This window comes from Amphibalanus amphitrite, unplaced genomic scaffold (assembly GCF_019059575.1).
Source record: "Amphibalanus amphitrite isolate SeventyFive unplaced genomic scaffold, NRLGWU_Aamphi_draft 001293F_arrow, whole genome shotgun sequence".
NCBI classification, from domain to species: Eukaryota; Metazoa; Arthropoda; class Thecostraca; order Balanomorpha; family Balanidae; genus Amphibalanus; species Amphibalanus amphitrite.
Genome location: NW_024882786.1, coordinates 70,678 through 90,710, shown reverse-complemented (window position 1 = coordinate 90,710; position 20,033 = coordinate 70,678). Strand labels below are relative to the sequence as shown.

The window sequence follows — 20,033 nt, the reverse complement described above, 5'->3', positions numbered from 1 at the left end:
TCTTTTTGTGCCAGATTGCTACGAAAGTCCATTTGCTTCGGGCTGTTTTTTTCGACGCTTTAACATTTTTGGCCATTCTAACAGTTGCATGAACACTACGTTTATGCAGAAGTGACCGAGATCATACATTTGTGACTATCAGTAGTGGCATTTAAAAGCTTTTAAGCTTGCTGTTTGACCGATATGTGCTTATCCTTACGGCTTATAACCAAAATATTCTGCCCGTCAGCCGTCATTCCTCAGTGATATAGCTCATTGCTCCACAGCTACTTGGCCCGCCACTGACACACGACTTTTTAACCGGTCACCGTATCGTCCCGGTGTCTTTTCCACCCATCGTCCAGCTCTCAGTGATCGCTCGGTGACCCTCCGGGTGACCTTCCGGTGACCTCAGTCAGGTCAGCGGCGCGACGGCCGTCGGTGACCATCGATCCCCCACCGCCGCCGCGCGGCTGGCCGGCCGGGCGGGCGACGGGCGGCGGCGGCGGCAGTCGCTCTCCGCTCGTCGGCCGGTCGGCGTCGCGCGCCGCTGCTCCGTCGTAGCGCCGTTCCCGCCATGTAACTGACGATCTGCCGTGTGCGTTAGCCAGTGAGACGAGAGTCGAGACAGTGCCATTCTAGTCAGCGCAGTGGAGACCGGGATGCCATGCCGGGCGCCCGAAACCAGTCCTACATTCCTAGTCATGATGCCTATTTATTTCATCGTGTTTATGATCTCACATACTGCAGGTGAGTCCCGAAAGGGAAATTTTCTTCATATGACTTTATTTTATAAAGCTAGAAGTGTCTTCCAGTGGTGGTAATTATTTCTATTAAATGTTAACCAAGCCTACCGCAAATAACAGCATGAATGAATAGCATGAGCCCGTTTCGATCCATCCATTTCATATTATCATCCGTATTCAGACCCATCCGTCGCTGCCCCGCTGACTTGTTCCCCGTCGGCCCGAGTCTGAATTTAAGTGGATTACATCAGGTTGGCCAGGCCACCGCCCGAGCCTGCCAGCCAATTAGGAAACACTTCAGTGTCGGACGATGTTGGCTCCAAGCTGACCATCCAACCTGAGGGTGTGGCCAGCAGCGTGGCGAATGATTCGTTAGGGTACGCTTCCTGCACGTGGAGGAAATTGGAAGTTATTTTGTGTTTGATAAATCGTAGCATGATTCGTGATGTGCTCCTGTTATTATTTAGCCGCATAGATGATTCTTTCTATTTGCATTCAGCCTATTCAATAGCGTAGCGTTGAATGACATTACTGAGCTTGAAAAAGATGTCAGCCGCTGCTCCGTATTCAAAGTTTCATTTTCATTTTCGCTGCAAAAGGCGGTATTGTGGTCAATTTTGATTAAAAATTAACGGAAATGTTTGCAGAGAAATTGTTCTGCAAACTATACTTACTTCGAAGAAGTTGCATAATGCAGTTACTGCAACTAACATTGAGGTTCGAAGTGATTCTGGTGGATATAGCCCGCGGGCTACACGGGAAATTAAACGGCTACAACCTTTAAATTTGCATCCCTGCATGGAACGAATTTTTGCAACCTATTGCTGGCACCAACCCCACATGCCATCCACCACAGATAACACCTTGCTGTGTGGCAAATGTGACAATCCGGTGAGAGCTCGGCCCAGCACGTGTTCCGTGCGGCCCGGGCTGGTAGCGCGGCAGGTGATGGGGTGCCCCGTCAACCCCCGGTACCGGTCTGTCACCCTGGACACGGGCCGCGGTCCCCAGATCCCCAGTCGGCGCGTGCCGTCCCGTACTGCCGGTAGCGCGGCGTCTACCGCACAGCTGGGTGGAGGGACAGCTGGCTCGGCGCCCCACCCACGGTCTGACACTTGTCCAGGGTTCATAGAAGCCGGTTTATCTGTAGGATTATCCACTGTGTACCGCCCTACAGCCAGTAATGCGGCTTGGTGCGGCAGCTAGGGTTGGTGGCTCGCACTGCTCACTGCCGTAAGCGAGACAGCGCCCGCCCGCAGTTCAGAGGCATCGCAGGGATCATAGGTTAGCGGCGAAGGAGCGCAGCGCCACGCAGCGCAGACAGCCCTGTCACAGCACAGACAGCACACACACAATTAATCAAACAAAAGCGGGACGTCACAGACAGCGCGGACAGCCCAGACAACAGCGTCAAGCAGCGCGTTCGTGCCACGTGGCCGAACTGGTGCCAAAGTGGGCGGTGGGCGCATCTGTGGGCTGTCACGTGACAGCGCGCGAGCCACGCGGTCGGCTCCTGGTCAGGCGACTCGGCCGCTATCGATCCGGAAACTTTCCCGGCCGTGTTTCTGGTGAACATAGCCGACCACCGGGCTAAATCCGTTCATCAATAACCATTCCGTGCATCGCAGACGTATCCAGGCGATCGTAATGTCCGCTGCTGCTGGAAGCTTGTCACATAAGCTATATGTGAGAGCGCCGCCAACCGCAAGCAGGGAAAGGGTGAAGTCGCAATGTCTGCCTGTGGTTACCGCACATACCGTGTTATGACGCCAGAGTCTGGGAGGGTAGAGGTTGAGGGGAGGGCAGAGGGGAGGTGCAGTTTCAGCCGGCGGCGTACGTATCGATCTGGCGGTGCTAATTACACGGGGACATAGTGACCCGCCGGCGACTGGCGGCCCCAGGTGTGTGCCGGTGTGCGCGGACTCGGGGACCGCACCGGTTACCGGGACGAGCGTGCCGTGTCGGTACCGTGGTGCTCACACTGGTACCGTCGTATAGCATCGATATATGTAGAGTCGCACAGCCGTACTAGTAGGTACCGATAAAGCCGCATCAGGTACGATAGAGTGGACGTCGATGAGTTTGAAAGCCAACCTTTCCTACTTTACGCTAATTGAATTTTGTGTTGCGGATTGTTTTAAGATTTCGTGCAGTGCTCTATAAAATTGATGCTACAACATTTTTTTTTTTCTGCAAATAGTTTGATGAAATACGATTACTTTTATTTTGCTGGGTTATTGAAAGGGTAATGTCAACCTGGTAATGTCAACATCCGTAGGTCAATTATTCCATACCATCTTGGAGGGGTTGTGTCGTGCTGCGTCGGTTGATCAAAAGAATAACATCGTTTTTATTTCTGCTGACATGTCACGCATAACACGATCGTCACACATTTGATCACGCAACAGCTAAATATTGCGATACGCGAGCCCAAAACCAAGCCTAAAACAAAGGTTTTCCTTATTATGAGCATTGTTCTACGGAACTAGTTATCTAGGCACTGATCGATCATGTCAATTTGTGCAGGCGCCTGAATTGATTGAGTGTAATGTCACCTAGCAATAGTGCTTTTTATAATTTCCATTGTTCTATGCTTCTCGATTAGGTGCCGAATGGCCATCAAGCTGTTCTGCAAAGGAGCTCAGATATCTACTGAAAGCGCTCAAAAATATGTTTTATTTCCCGGATGATAACCGCTAAAATCATATCGGTCTCCAGTTCTATCTTCTCCCTCTGCTAGAGCTTGAAGCTGCTGACGTGCGCTGATGCGTCCAGTCGAACCTTCTGGGCGCTCGGGGTGGCCGGGTGGGGTTTGCTGGAGCTGTAGGTTGAAGGGTGAGGTGGTCTAGGCCGGTGTGCGTGCGGCTCCATTCCAGTGGTCGATGCACTCTGTCCTGAAAGAGGAGCCGCCCACTCGGCAGGGCTATTTGGACGGTGCCCTGTCCAATTAACCCGCCGCTGCCGACCGGTCGTGGGACGACATGTGACGTCACTGAGTCCAGAGCGATTTGGTGACGTCATGAGGCGTTGATTCACCGGCTGGCTGTGCTTAGAACTTCGAAAAAGTGCAGAAACTTCGCTCTTTTTTAAAATATTTTATTAGATGATGTGTATGATATTTTTTGTATATGCCACAACTTTTAATCGACACTGGATGATGACTTAACAATTCTTAACAATTTGCGACAGTACTTAGCCCGAACGGTTTACCGTACCTAATTGCTAATGTTCCAAAAATAAGCACTTGTTCAACACTAGTCTATAACCAGTACGTCGGAGCGCACCAATAACCACCCCACACGAAGAGGTGTTACCTATTGCGGCAATACCATAATGGCCAAACATCACTTGTTGCTCAGTCAACACTCCTGACTAATCGGTGTGCCTTATTTGTCACGTGGGTCGCATGCTACGACCATAGCCGCTGCCTCCGTACCGCAGCGGTTCGTTCATGAACGCCTCGTTGTTTTGAAAAGTCCCCGGCCGCGGGTGCGGCGGGGGAGGGGCTTGACAGACATGACAGCAGACGGGACAGCAGCCACTTTAGCAGACGGGTACAGACGAGCTCCCAATGTCTGTCGGCGCTGCGCTGACCCGTCTCGGCCGGGGTCACCGTGCTGAGGTCAGCACCCAGCAGCGCCCCGACCTGTCCGGCTGCTGAGCTGGGCGTCCGTCGGCCGGTCTTGGCGCCAGAGAGCTCCGGTTACAACCGAGTAAACGCGCCTGGTGGCGAGCTGTGTGCTCTGCGCAGACAGCCGCACTCTCAGATGGAGATGAGAGGTCAAGGCCGGGCGCGAGACGGGTAAAGAGAGGCTCCTGAAGGGCGAGTGGAGAGAACCTGCGGGAGAGGGAAGAGGAATGGGAGATGGTGGTTCCCAGCGGGAAGGAGAAGAGTGATGCTGACAATGCGGAAGTTTTGTCGGCACCAGCTCAGCAATAGTGGCATTGTCTGACCGATAAACAGCTTAGGAGGCAGTTTCGATGCCGATGTTAAAAGGTAACCACTATAGCTGTTTATCAATGCTGCTCACCGCTCCGTTATTTTATTTTCTCGATTGCAATGAAGCATAGCACATTGAAGTTTTGGGAGTAAGCTATTTCATAGCATGGCAGGAATTGCCGGAATGGCAGAAAATATGCAGATTGCAGCCTAAACCCTTTACAGAATTATTTTACGACCACTCACATATTGCAACATCCCATGGGAGAAACCCTCCTAACGTCTCCGTCGGCCCGCTCAATACCTCCCGGCTCAGGCCACCTCTCGCTGCGGCGGCCCATCGCTCTCTCCCGTCTCTCTCCGGTGGTGTTCTCACTCCATTAGCGCGTGTTTCCCGCGGCTCCGACACGCGTCGGCTGGTGAATCACCCACTGACGAGCTCCGCAGACCGCTCTTTAAACCGCAGGTTCCTGGCCAGACGCCTCCGACGCGTGCGGTCCTTTCCTCCGAGGGGAGGGGAGGGGGGGGGGAAGGGCGAGACAGCGCCTAGACCCCGCTCCCCCGTCCCGGGTCCCCCACCTGTCAGTTGCCAACCGTGACGTAGGAGACATTCCAAAGTGTCGCCTGTCGTGGCTAGTCGACTGCGACTGTTGTCCTAGTCGCGTTCGCCTTTTCTGCGCCGCCGCCGCCACGCTGCAGCCGCAGCCGCAGCCGCGTCTGTCACGGAAGCTGTTTGGTGTAAAATGCTCCAATTGAGACGCGGCACAGCACGACGGTCCGTGACATGTTCTGGTCACCGTGTCGATCCGTGACTATCCGCAGAGACTCGGACAACCCGTGACGGTTCACGGCACTCCGTGACGAGCTGCGGGACTCCGTGACCGAACCGTGACTGAATGGCATCGGCAGCGTGACGATACCGTAACGGTCCGTGACTTAACCGAGACGTCTCCGTTAGAGAATCCCACGCGTCGGTAGCAGGTCTATCTCAGCTCCCTGAACCCGCGAAGATCGCTATCCTCACGTTCCAGTGACCGTTCCGTCTCTCTCACGGGCGCTAGGTGGCGCTGCCCTCGCTCGGCCGCTCGGCCGCTCGGCTGCGCGCTCGGTCTCCCACCTGCCCCGCACTGCCGGCGGCGGGCGCGTGCCACAAGCGTCACGCCTGGCTGACCCGCTGCGTGGGGGACGGGTGGGCGCGGGGGAGGGGGTGGGTCGAACGCAGCCGCCGGCCGCAGAAGGAAGTGGCCTCTGGACGCCCACCTGGTGCCGGCAGGTGATCGGGCCTTGCAGCGGCGGAGCCGACTGGCCGCTGCCGCGCCGGCCACCGGACGTCAACACATGGGGCGAATAACCCATTGTTTCCCAGGGACATTCACCTCCCGGTGGGTTGGAAATAGCAGTCTGATCGACTGTGATCACTGAGGCTCGTCGGCCACTTCGCAGTTGGATTCACATGGACAGGAAATGCGGGAATGTGGATTGCTGTGATTGTCGAGCCAACCGGGCTGTTAATTTGGGTTGTTTGCTTCATTTGACCTTAGCCTGTCTCAATATTTCGTCGCATAGGTCTAGGCTGCAATAAAAGCACCAGGTGCTTATCTACGGGTGACTGGAGTTATGCAGTGATGTAGTTTTCCTCCGCTTGACGGCGAAATTTGACGCTAATTGGATTTAATTTTCGTGTTTATTTAACGGCTGCTTTGTTAGACTGATGGGCCTGACGGGCATTGTTTTCGGGCCCAGCTCATTTCATGCTTCATCTGCGTCAAAATGCGGTCACCATGAAAGGCTAGGATGAAAGGAAAATGCTTCAAATAATTTTATCATAGGCAAAGCTCTATAAATAAGCACAAAGATTGCTCCCTATACAAATTCATTGTACGTGAAGTATTTAATAACCCTACCAATAAACGCTCACAAAATGACGCACACAGTTGAAAACAAAGTCGCAGTCTAAACCAAACTGACTTGGCTCATTGATTATACCTTGCAATGACAATTCCGAATCGGTTTCTCTTCTCCACCCTGCAGCATTGACCAAACTGTGCGTTTGTCGTCGCGGTCTCTCCCAGCCTGTGTGGTCGCGTCCCCCAGTTACGAGTATAGTCGGAGGGCCATGCGTGCCGCCGGCGCGTTCTAACGGCCCCCGGTCCCACCAGGCGTGCCTCCAAAACTGCGCCACCTCACGTGCCTGAGCCGTACAATGGAGCCGGGAGGCGTTTTTGTCCCCAGCAGCAGGGGTGGAAAGGGGAGCGCTGTCTAATCGACATCACAGGTTGACCTTACCGAACGTCAGGGTTAAGTTAACCCCAGTATAGTGACCGTGCACAATGCAACATCCATTCTTGATGCTCAGACGGTTGAAACTGAGACGAGATGAGAAATGGTACGACTGTGCAGATTCTTCGAAGCATTGTGTCGAATCTTAACTCCATCGACGTCTTTCGGGCCACCTCTTTGAAAGCTCTTTAGCTGAGTTCGGAGACCAGGAAAGCCATCGGATCCATCACTTGCGTGCCAGAATCTACTGGACTTGGAGAAGAATAGCAGTCGATCAGCCGATGGCCATGACCTAAGAACTGCTACCACATGTAGTCTCTGACGTCATCGAGCGTCTGCCAAAGTTTGTGCTCCGATCGAGTTTACTGATGGCGAGGCCAGCAATGAAGCTGAGAACACTTAAAAGTTCTCAACTTTACAATTTAGCTTGTTTTCGCCAAAGTGTATACGTCATCAACACAATATCAGTAGTCTGAAACGTTGGAATAATGCTGTTGTAGGAAAATCCTGAGACCATGTACAGCCCTCAGCAGACTGCGTGGTAGGTATTCTTTTTTCGACAAAACCGATAATAGCTCAAAGGCTATGTTATCAGTCGGTCGGAACTCACTGCAAATAGATGCGCCATGCTCCACTCCTTCGAATGGGTCCATCACTAAACAAAGTATGGGCCTTGTGTGGCAGCAAAATGCAAAAGTTTGTTTTGGGGGCAAATATAAACTTTTGGGTTTTGCTGCCAAACTTGAAGGAAAATGAACACGATGATAGTGCCAATCTAAGGTGCGGAGTCTCGCGCGTCTTGCTGTTACGATTTTTGAGTGACCGATAGCATAGTATTCGCGTTATTCTCGGATTTGTCGAAAAAAGAATACCTACCACGCAGTTTGCAGAGGGCTGTACATTTGAACCGTATTCTGAAGACGGTGCCGGCAATTTGAGCAGCCCAGCTGCGCCAAATAATCGCTCTCCTGTCTACACAGTAGTTACACGGTCTGTATCCGATCACCTGGCGACTTCTTACCGCATCCGCCGTTCCGAATTTATCGTAATTGCTCTCAGTAGTTCCCTGACAGCTCGGCACACCATTTATCCCATCAGCACGGGTGGTGTCTGCGCGCGTGCCCGCACCGTCTCGCTCTCCCGTCCTCGCACCTGACCGTTTACTGGTCGTGCCGCCGGCTGGCCAGTCGGCAGGCGCCTGTCTTCTATTTTCCATGTCCCCGAGATCATGTTACCCAGCGATTATTAGCGGCGCCAGGAGGGTTTCCAGGGGCAAAGCGGCCGTGAAATTGGGAGTGTGGGGTTTCAGTGATCCTCGCCGGGGCGCCAGCTGAAATTATCCGTCCTGATGGACATGGCTGACGCGGTAACAAGGGGACGAAGGGGGAGAGAGGGTGATGATGTGCTCTGTTGTGACGGACACAAATGGTTGGTCGGTTTATCGGTACGGGGATGCAGTGTGATGTAAAGGTGGATGAACTTGCGCGGATGGCTGTGTGTAATGTTTTGATGAGACAAGTGTCAAGTATTGCTGATGAAGTCCTGTGGCCTTCAATGACGATACATACCAGATGTTCTACAATGCTGGGGTTTTGGATGTATGCTTTTTATATACGAATACGTGAAATATGATTCATTGGTGTGCCACGTAATCGCCTATTTCTAGCTTTAATTGTGAATAGTCGTGGAACTCCATAAAAAAATTGTTATTTTATGCGATAAGTGATCCATGATGACGAATATTCACTAAAGATGGACTAGCCCAAAAATATCTTGCTATCGCTTGAAAACTACAGGGTGTCTCAAAAGTTCGTTTACACATTTCCCATGTCAATAAAGCATATAAGAACCGGCCAAAAATCTAAGTTTTTTGTGTCCGTGTGTACACTAGACAAATATGCATGCTTTGACAACTGATTCGGAAGGTTGGAAACCAAACCCTTTGCTGTATCTCCAAAAATATTTGCCCATACCGATTTTCGTCACTCCGTCAGCTACCGGAGGCTGATAAAATTTTACCAGCTTTCAAGCTCTTGTAGGGGAATCCCCTGCAGTTTCTGCGTCGGATTTAGGTTTGACGAAATCCCCGGCAACATCCGCTTCTCCCTGAAAGCCGACAGCTTGCATCGACACCATCCGTGAGCATTTTGTAGGTCTTCTCTGGCGCTAACTCCTTCATGAATGACTGGCGCCCACTTCCCAAGCACCATTTTCCTTTTCAAAACAACCCCATTCCTGAACAAATGGGAAGTGCCAGGGGCAAATTTTTCGCAGCATATCGTAGCAGAATGTGTCGGCCATCTGTTTCTTAGACACATTTTGCAAATTTTGCAAATCCCGAACGCTCGTCATTCCCAATGCCAAGACCTTCGCTGGGTTCCGGAGTGTTTTCCTCAGGAGAGGTTCTGCTTTGTAAACGGCCAAAACCTGTCCATCGTGCGGTTTTGTCCGGATTTTGTGTGTAAAAGAAAGCTATTTGCTCCAGATCTGCCTCTTGAAACTTCGTTAGATAAAACTTTACATTAATTGACACTTTTGGAGGGTCATTTGTCCTCGGCATTGACGATTTTCGCATTATTTTCCCTCAAAATTTAGCGTTATAGATATTATAAACAATTTTAAATGATATTTTGTCTTTATTTTATGATGACCTGCAATTTTTGAAACTGGGTAACCTCTGTCTGTGAGCTTCTAGTCAGTTTTCAATAGTTAGGACTGCATTTTCAGCTGCTTTCCGGAGCACGAGTCTGCTGCGGTACAAGGGTCGTTCAAAGCGCTGTTAGTCTCGCATGGTTTTGTCCTTCAAAAATTTTAGCCACCGTTTTTATTAGATGACCATCATGTTGTACTCATCCTCGCCGACACTTTGCCATGTGTCATTTCCGACCTAACCATTCCCATCACTCGTGAAGCAGAGAGTTTCTCAGCCGACCCGAGTATGCGACCTCCATTTTCATGCCTGATCCATGGTCAGAGGTGAACCCTTTTTGTGAGCTCATGAAGGGTCGAATGCGCTTGAAAACAATGAAGCTGCTTGAGGAAGGTTGTTACCAATGCCCATGCAAAATTTCGACTGTTAATTTCTTGTTGATTCAGAATTATTGACAAAAAAGCATGGCTGGTACCTGTAAGCGAACTTTTGAGACACCCTGTAGGTACCACACTTTCACCGTGCCCTCGTGCCAATGTTAACGCATACCAAACAGTACGCCCACGTCTCTTAATACTTCCACAAATGGCAAGGCGCACATACTAACTGCCCAGTCGCCGTACCATTTTGTGGTGCATCGATTAGGGAAACAGCGCTCGCTCTAAAACGTCTGGCCACCCACGTCATCCTTATTGACCCTGACCGAGTCAAGGTCATCGCTGACGGGGCAACTGCACTTCAATAACTTACCCCTATGACGTAAAGTGCCTGCCGAACTACCGTCCGGGGTCGATTTTCGCGTAGGAGGTGTCAGTGACCCATGACTACTGACTGTCATTGCCCGTGACCCCATCCATCTAGCTGAATGTTTAAACAGAGTGGGAGGTGTTCGTAGTTCAAGGTCTTGAGACACATTAGAGGTTCGACCGCTCTTTCCCTGAATGAAGCGCCCAGTGGACACTTTGGTAATCACATTGCTTTGCGAATGGCCGAGGACCATTGCAATGACGTTAGTGAGCACGGTATGACGTAACGAATGTGTTTGCTCGATGCTCAATGAAGTGGCCTACGTCACAGACTCTACATATGACGTTATAGGTATAGTCGGGCTCTTGGAGTGGAAGGTGCGACGAACACGGTAAAAGACATCGACCGTTGTCTATACATGCTTATAATGGGGAGGTTCATTCACCATCGACGTCGTCACCCACTCAAAGACAACAGTAGAGGTTAATGTTGACTACGTGGGCGCTGGACATGACGTCATTCTAAACAAGCATCCCAAATATGGGATTAAAAAAGATCATGTCTAACGTGGACCTTTAAATTCGTATTTTAAAGGCACCACTAAAAGCAAAGTATTTGGACGCACGTTTAGATAGTCCACCGCAAAATGATGAGTAAAATATGCAATGAGTCGCTTTACTGCTGAATCAACACTTCTCAACAATTACAGACCAGTTTCTATCCATTCCGCAGACGCATTATATCATATTAAATCATGGCTATTGTTGCGAATATTTGTTTTGCATCATTCCGCAACTGCATCATATACTCAGAGTCGAGTCGTATTCGTATGCATACCTATCCTCATCAATTTGCTATTGGAGCATTTGAATACAGGGAAATTGTCGCAGTTGCCTCCTTGTAAGCACATTGCCATCTTTGTTTGCTGAGTTTGACCGAATGACAGTTGTTCTCCGGGTTTCACCATATCCGCCCAAAGTTTGTATTTCACGAGAACTTACAAGTTACATGTAACTGTATAAGACATGTATATTGTATAACCGTACCTTGTGAATGAGGTTGCTGTCACCAGAAACGTCAATGTAGCTCGAAGGTAATGAAGGAAAATGTCTAGTAAAACACAGCATAGTTTGATATTGCCCCTGATCGATGACTACCTGACTCGAAATGACATGATGATATCATGGATGAGATAAGATATTAAGTACATGATTTACAGGAGTTTATTTGTGTTCCAAATTTATGTGCCCCTCGTTATTTATCTACCTTTAAATTTGTGAACGTCTCCGTTTTACACTTAAATGTCTGCGTGTTCTTTTTATTGTTTTGCTTCGTTGAAGCTCATAACTTACTAGAGGATGCTCTCGGCAAACCATCGATAAACCATCTTCCTCTTCCGCATATCTTTTTAAACGACTTCCCGCCGTTCGACTTTCATCTCGCCGCCAATCCGTTCTGGCACACGACAGGCGTATGAGGGTGTCCGCTTCTCTGTTTGTTTTCCATTAGAGGGGATTCCGGAACGATTTCTGCCGCATTGCTGACTGACGCCGCACCAACGCAGGCTCATAGAAGAGCCATGGGTGCTGTTTGTCTTCCGGATGTCAGTGACACTGAGAAGTGTCACCGCTGTCGCCTGTGTCACTGAGCTGACTCTGAGTCGTGTGTCAATAGCCGTCAATCTGCACCGTTGTCGAGAAGTTGAGTCATAAGCAGTGAGTGTTCGGACTGGGAGAGTGCCAGGTGACAATGAGACCGACCGTGACTACCAGCATGACCAATGTGTCTCGCTAAGTGTCAACAAACATTGATGACATGTCAACGTCGGCATCCGACGGAGGCATGAGTCAAAACAGCCGTCTCAAATCATCAGAGCGCTTATCAATGTCGGCGGCTCGCCTGGCATTATCGGAAGGCAAATACCAGCATTTTGCAACTGTGCAGTGAGCCTGCCATCTCTCCTGCGAACCTCTCATCAAACACTGTGCAGCGAGCACCTCGGAAGTACAGGTGGAGTTCCCGACATCACACGCGCCGCGCTGTTGACACTGAGCACACTGTCCTCTCAGAGAACCCCGGGCTGCCCACACTCGCACATCGGCACACACCTGCTGGTCTAATCTCTCAAGCGCGCGCGCCTTCCCTTCGTCCGTCGATCTCTTCCCCATTAGCAGCTCGTGCCCGGCCACCCCGCCACCCCCGAACAAACAGCGCCGCTAGCAACTGGAGCGGAAACGCGCCACAATCGCCTCCCGCTCGCGCCACAATCGCCGCCGCTCGCGCCGGCCCCGCAATCGGCGCGCTGGCCACCTGATAGTCGACAAAGTAAACCGGCCGCGCCTGATCTGAGTAACTGCGAATCGGCAGCGATAGCGGCGGGCTGTTGAGCGGAGCTGCGCGGCCGTCACCGCGCCAGTCGCTCCGTGACGGTCCGTGACACCGTGACGCCGCGTCGGTGACGCTTCGGTGACGCTTCGTGCGTGAGAAAGGCAACCCGCGAGCGTACTCGGCGCCTTTTCGTGAGCTCGGTGTCCGGCACCGAGCCGCGCGAGTGCGATGCGCGCCGCGGAGGCTGCGCGCCAGCAGCGCTCGCGGCGCTGCGCGGGCCTGCTGGTGCTGGTAGTGGTGCTGGTGACGGTGGCGGTGGTTCTGGCAGTGGTGCTGACCCTCGGGAGCGGAGGGCAGTGTGAGCGGTCGGCGGCGGTCAGCTCTGGAGATACACTGGACGCCGACCTCGCCACCTGTCCTCCGAGACAATCCGGTACAGCGCCGAACACTTCGGAATAAATCGACCTGCCCTTAGTCAAACACAAATATGGTCCACCCATAAGAGCGACATATGCATACATGCATAAATTTTCTACGCCTTGTCATAGTAATTTTGGTCAACGATTTATAGTGTGAACAATTATATCGGCCACATTTACGCCTCATTATCTAAATACATTCATTATGCCAGTATCTGCGTGTCGTATTTTCCGGCTTGTCACAGTCCCTCGCCATTTTCGTACAATCATTTGCGACTGGATCGATCCTCCAACATACCCAATAACGGTACAGTTGGCCTGCGCCGGTTCTCGGAAAGGTCACAATAAATGTGCTTTGGTGCAATGCAAAGATGCTGAACGGTGATGGGCTTAATTTTGGTAAATATTTGCTTCAACTTTTTTACTTTTTATTATCTAAATGTAAACTTATTTGATGACCTATGTGAATCCATGCATTTCAAAGACAATGCGACATTGTCTCGTAAACTGATCGCAACGCTCTGTTTACCTACCTCATCGGCGACGTTTGGCAGAGATTCACGAACTTGATGCGATGCATCAGGACTGTTCCTCGGAGCTTGACCCCGCCCGAGCCGTGGTTATGGTCGCACTGTGCCTCATTGTTGCACCCTCTCTGCTTTACCCATCCACTTGTCGCTCATACAAACTGCTCTGTTGAGAAGCCCGGGTGAACTGAAGTCACGTTTGTTCTCTCTCTGTTGCAGTGGTAGGCGGTGGCATCAGCACCGAGACACGAATCCAGGTGGACCTCATCGAGGGTCTGCAGCTGTTCAACACCACCTACCCGGGGGTGAACATCATCCCCGGGCCGCACAGCTTCACACCGGCGCTCAGCCTGTCAGGTGGGTCAGACTAGTCTGAGACAGACTGGCCAGAGGAGTCTGTGTCGTTAGTCCCGGGCGCTCAGCCTGTCAGGTAGGTTAGACTAGTCGGGGACAGACTGGTCAGAGGAGTCTGTGTCGTTAGTCCCGGGCGTTCAGCCTGTCAGGTGGGTCAGACTAGTCTGGGACAGACTCAGACTGTCTGTCTGTCCCAAGCGCTCAGCCTGTCAGGTGGGTTAGCCAAGTCGCCAGTAGTCGGGACAGACTGGTCAGAGGAGTCTATGTCGTTAGTCCCGGGCACTCAGTCTGTCAGGTGGGTGAGCCAAGTCTGGTTCAAACTGGTCATGAACCTGCACGATCATTACAGGTGGCTCATATCTCCATCGATCCGGATACCAGGAAGCCTCCCCTCCACTGTCCTCTAATCCAATCTCCTGGAGTCATCGGAGATGAATCGTGTTGCCGTCCCGTCGTCGTACCTACTTTCTTTCAGAGACGGTGATGTGATTGACTTCACCATTCCCTGGGGCAGACGTCGCGCGGGTCAACAAGCTAGGGTAGACTCTCCACTCTTGACCTTGCCCTGTCCGTAACTTGCAGAACTTTGCCAATATCGTAAAGTTTGGCCCAAACAGGCTGCCGCTTTCATTGTGGAAATTTGTCTCATCTCGGGGGACATGTTCCCACTTGTTTCACGGCACAACACATACATTTCCTGCGAAGCGGTGACCGCCGCCAATCAACTCCCTCCCCTATGGCACTCTGACGGGATAACAGCCACCCATCTGTCCCACAGACCCAATCTGGCTGTCAGGGCCCGCCGATGACGTCATTGGCCCAAAAATCGATCCAGCAACCACGCTGTTCGTCATTTCCGGCACAGCCGGAAGCAGCCCTTGTTCATGATTCATTGCCGTATCAGACAAATTTGCGAGAGACGCGATATAGCGCAGGGCGTCTATCAGTGCCGAGAGACAAGGAGACACTTGGTGATATCAGGGTCTCCTCTTGACCTCTGGCTGGTCTGAGAGGGACCGGTGATTCATCCCGCGCTGAGCGGGAGGGAGCGTAGTAGGGGCACGGGTAATTTGTTTGGAACTTGCTGTGGTGTCGAGAAGACTGATGGTTGCGATGTGCGATCTCTGCGCGAAGGCAGCCGAACGTTTGACATAATGATGATGAATATGCGTGACTAGGGATGCCTGTAAATTCATTACACTTCCCCGTTTTACCCTAACATACTATGAATCCCATCTAAATTGATCAAAGTATTAGCATAATCATCATTTAGCATTCATTTTGTGCAGATAACTTCTCATGACTAATTAATCTTCTCTGTTTTTGCTATTTCATTACACTGAAACATAACCCTATCTTGAATCAATGATAAGATTTTTTATTAAACTTGTAAATCCTATTTTATGTATTGATATATTGATGAATTATGGCCCAAGTGTAATTCCTAGGCCCTAGCCTGAGCCTCCCCAAAGTTGGATATAGTATTCCACTCCACCAGTCAGATCAGCTGACGTCATTCAGCATGGGACGGCTCCTCCCCCCAGCCACTGCATTGTACTGCTAAGCGTCGCCGTAATAGCCTGGCTACATTGATTTCCGCAGAGGGTCGCCACCGCGATATCCATGGGTAGTGTGGCACGCACAGTCACGTGATATGAGGAACGATATGGACAGGATGACGTCAACGTCTAACTTCCACGTCATCGTGCTGCTTCTGCAGCTGGTCGCTTCATTCCGCATTTTTATCGTGCCCTCTCCTATCCCGACTGCCTTTATTTATGTACCGTTTGTTCAAGGAAAATAATGGTCTCATCTTTCTCTTAGTCCCACAGCCAAGGACTCAGGCAAGACAACGAGTCTAATACGGCCCAGTCCGAACTTCAAAATGGCCAGGAAGACGTGAAGGGATCGAATAAAAAAATCGCACCTCATAAGTGACTGCAAATTTCATTCCCCGTGCGTGGATGCCGAGTGCCGACCTGGGGACATATCTTGGGACATATCCTTGTCCCAGTTAGTACGTTTAGCTGTCGCGGTGAGATCCGGTGTTTTGTGGGCCCCACTTATTGACATTCCTTCACCGATAGTAGCCTCGCCACGGTGCATACCATGTTGGCCCCCTCCCACGGGCTCTGGGTGCCGAGCTGCACCTACTAGCTGTAGCCGTAGGCATCAGGACGATCCGTGCAACCCTGGCTCTTAGTCCAGATATCTTGTACTGTTGGCAATTTAAGTAATTGGCTGAAAAACTTCAATAAAATTGTTTCGCCAAGCAACATATCGCGCGTCGTCACGGCATGCCTTGCCTCATTTCATCGCGTCTCCGCGTATTCAATTCATACTGCGGCTCATCCATAAATGCCACCTACACCACCTGAGACCGCGCTCTCGAAGCTGGGAGGCGACCCTCCCCCCCTCAGCCCCCCCCCCGGCCTGACCCGACCGTGACCTCAGGCGCTGCTCAGGAACCCTTCCCGGGCGCCCGGGCTGGCGACAGAGCAGGTTTTTACCATGCTAATTAATCAGGGGCGGGCGCGGTGCCATTGATCCCGTGATGAGACTGCCTGAGGCAATTAGCTACCGCGAGCGACGGCGGCGGCGCGGCGGGCGGCGGCGGTGGCGGGGGCGGGGCGTGTGGGGAGGGGGAGGGGGTGGACAGTGACGCTGAGGGACTAGACTTGGCCGCCGGCTGACAGCAGCAGGGGCGTGGCGGTCCGAAGCCTACCCGATGACCTGGAAAGCGGTCCAGATATCGGCGGCCAGTGCCAGGCCGGTCACAGCTCACCTCAGCTGGGGAGCACGGAAAGAAAATGATGACCTGGGACGGGAAAACACTGTAAATCGGCAATGATGAGGTGCGAATTATCCACCTCTGGGAGTCTAAAATGAGATGATCGCCAAACGAAAAGCATCGAGTGAAGATGTTGTTCTTTTTTTAAGAGCACTCTTAAAGAATTACAAACATTCAAAACAACTCATCACATTTCTGCAACTCTTGTAGTGGAACTGATTCGTATTTCACGCCACAGTGGCTGTCATTCTGTTAATGTTGCAATCCGGCGAATAGCCATCAGGCTGGCCCGTCCAAACTAATTTCATTTAGCCAGACGTCTGGGTGGCTGTCAGTTCCAACTTTACTGTGATAGCGGGGCGAGGTCACTTGGTTCAGGCGTGTTGTTCCCTGTATCGTTGGGTCCAGCACTTCATCTTCTATAAGGTGGCACATCTACTCACTAGCTCTGTTGACCCTGGGTGTTACCAGTGGCCTCAGTTGACCTCTGTGACCTCTACTAAAGCTCCATGACCCCTGGTGGTCTGTTGGGACCTTACGGTAGGGTATCTCTTCAATCACACGCGGATCACAGGTGACAACCGGTGAAGTTCGTCACTTCCTGACCTTAGCTAATCAAGTCTGGATCAGGTCACCTCCACCTTTACTGTCACAGCAGTGATGCAGTCCTGAGGGACACCATGCGTGGATATTTTAGTAATGTTATTTGTTAGTCGACTTAGACCAAACTGACCGCGGTTCCAGACTGAAGCCTTTCTGTGGGTTCTGAAAATCGTCCGTGGCGTGGCGCTTCTTCTTCGGCTTTCTGTCATGCATTTTATATAATTCACGTCCCTGAGCTTATTCTTGACGCTTCAAATGTATCGTCATGTTCCTTGGGCTACCTTACTGCTGACCTTCGATTGGTGACCCATGACCTCTGGCCTCAGGTGACACGCGGCAAGTGCGGCTGTGTGTTTTGTCTCATGACCTTTGACCTCTGACCCCAGGTGACACGCGGCAAGTGCGGCTGCCTGACGCCGTGTTGGAGAGGGCCGTCTCTCTGCTGACCACGTCAGCCGAGTTTACCATTTTGGCCAGCGTCCGGCAGCAGCCGCAGAACGCCGGCACCATCGTCGCCTTCTCGTTCGACGCCAACAGGTCAGTGGGGGTCGCTCCCGTCTCTTTCGACACCAACTTGCAAGCATGCCAGTCGCATAATGCCTACACAGTATTGACACAACTCATTTAGAGCTCTGCTCACCATCCGCGCCACCCACGCCGTAGTCAGAGGATCAATACGCGGACACGCATACCGCACAATGGACAGCGCATCCAAGGCCGAACCGTTTATGGTTTACCCATGGTCATGTTGGGTGCATAATAGGCATTCCTTTTATAAGGTGTCACGACAAGGGAATTGTAAGAAGCTGTTCGGCCAAAATGGCTTGCGCTTTTGGGGTAAGGTCTTTTTTAGTGATGCCAAGTTGGAGCTGAGTTTTGCGAGCTCCGACAAAGTTGAATATTATGGAAATTGACTGCTTGGTGTGAAAATATTTCCTCAGTTTGGAGAATTGCTTTATTTCGAGTAAAAATATTTGCATACTTCAGATCCTGACTGAATACATTTGAATATTATGGAATCGCTGCTGTATCTAAGAATAAACACCTTTTCTCTTCGAATATATATCGCAGCGTCTTCTACTGTCCTCGAGCCCTCGGTTTGCATAGCAACGGCCATGTTTACACTAGCTTACTACGGCTCTCCCGTGGGGACGGGGGTGTTTACTACGGACTCAGTTTATCATCAGTGCGCTCGAGTGAAGAACCGTCTCCCTGCGCATAAAACGCCGCAACGCAGCCGGTCGACGCGCCGTTAAAAAACGATCGTCGACAATTTACGAGTCTAGCTGTCGGGCGGCGGAGGTTCCCCTTGCTGGGGTGACGAGAACGCCTCACCTCACGCGGCTGGTAATGGGCCATCGGCTCGCGCCGTTACGGGCAGCGATTTGCGTCACTAGGGCTGATAATCAGCACGGTGGATGATTCATGTGATGGTAATGGCACAGTGCATCTGCGAATCGGCAGTTAGCTACTGTGCAATGTTGGTGTTTATCGTTTGTTCAATTTGAACTAACGATTGCACAGTGGGGATTTTTCCGATCTAGCGCCTATTAATTCAAAAAATATTTTTTGGATTTTTGTTTATTTTTTTGTGTCAGTAGGGCTAAGCAATGTCTGAATTTTTCATATATGGCATTGTTTTATCTGTATGTCCACAGCAAAACTAGGAAAAATGCGCCCAAAGTTCACACTCATGCGTGATTACTCAATGGGCTCAGCAAGGCCCGAAAGTATAGCTCAATTTCATTGTCCTGTCCTGTTGGTTTTAATCTTGCGAGGTCTTAAAGTTGCATATCGTCTGAAAGGCACCTTTATTAGGAATGGAATGGCAAGCAGAAAGTATGCCACAACCTTACTAAGGTCACAAAAATGCCCTTTACAAAAAACCCTTACAGACACCATATTGAAGGAATGGTATTCTAAATAAATGTAGGAAATCAACAATGTTCTCCACACTTTTCCACTCCGAAATATATCCTATCGAATTCGCCACTTTCTTCTGCACAAGACAACGCCTAGTTTGGCTGCCGAAACTTGCCTGAACACGGAATATTCACATTAGAGTATCTTAACACCCCACTCGAGGAGCGCTAGGGCAAACAGCACGATATAGGTATATGTTCCGGACATAGGCGAATAATTTTACTTCGTGATTTATATGATGCATATTTTCTGAGACACATTCATTAGGAATAGGATGACAAGCGTAAATTATACATACCGTAACCTTATTAACCATCGCACTTGTGGGGAGGGGGAGGGGGAAGGGGTCGGATAAAACCCCATGGTTTTCCGCAAATTACTCGCGCAAAAAGCGGCCGATCGCGCCGAAACTTTCGGTACCCTCGAGATCATAAATTTTACATTTAACCTAAAAATTTCATGACTCTGACCCAACTGACCTTTGACCTGTGGTATATTTCTCGAGACCATGTTTGGCCGGAATCGCGATTCGGCGTATGCCAGCTCACATTATCCGCGGTTTCCAGTCTTTTTGTGGTTTTAAACGTTCAAATATGTGAAATGATGTTGGTGCCATGCATAATGGTGGGAGTCAAGGTCACGTGAAGGTCAAGTTAAGGTCATTGACCTTTTGATGACCTTGGTTCACTTTTTCGAGTTTTACTTGTTTCTAGGGTAGTTTTTGGTGCTGATTTCGATTTTAGCAG

General features: G+C 50.8%; 1 protein-coding gene across 4 annotated transcripts in view; it reads left to right on the top strand.

The window, feature by feature from the left end:
• Positions 1 to 489: 489 nt before the first annotated feature.
• LOC122371923 (protein kinase C-binding protein NELL1-like) overlaps positions 490 to 20,033 on the top strand; it is a 63,978-nt gene continuing 44,434 nt past the window's right edge. Inside the window, exons 1-3 of one of the 4 annotated variants that reach the window (XM_043348708.1) lie at positions 490 to 729; positions 13,836 to 13,973; positions 17,751 to 17,901. In XM_043348708.1, coding sequence (XP_043204643.1) covers positions 642 to 729; positions 13,836 to 13,973; positions 17,751 to 17,901 — 377 coding nt within the window. In that variant the 5' untranslated portion in view covers positions 490 to 641. Of the gene's footprint in view, positions 730 to 12,724; positions 13,104 to 13,835; positions 13,974 to 17,750; positions 17,902 to 20,033 lie in introns of those variants that run through there. The other 3 variants (XM_043348707.1, XM_043348705.1, XM_043348706.1) reach the window with 3 other exon arrangements.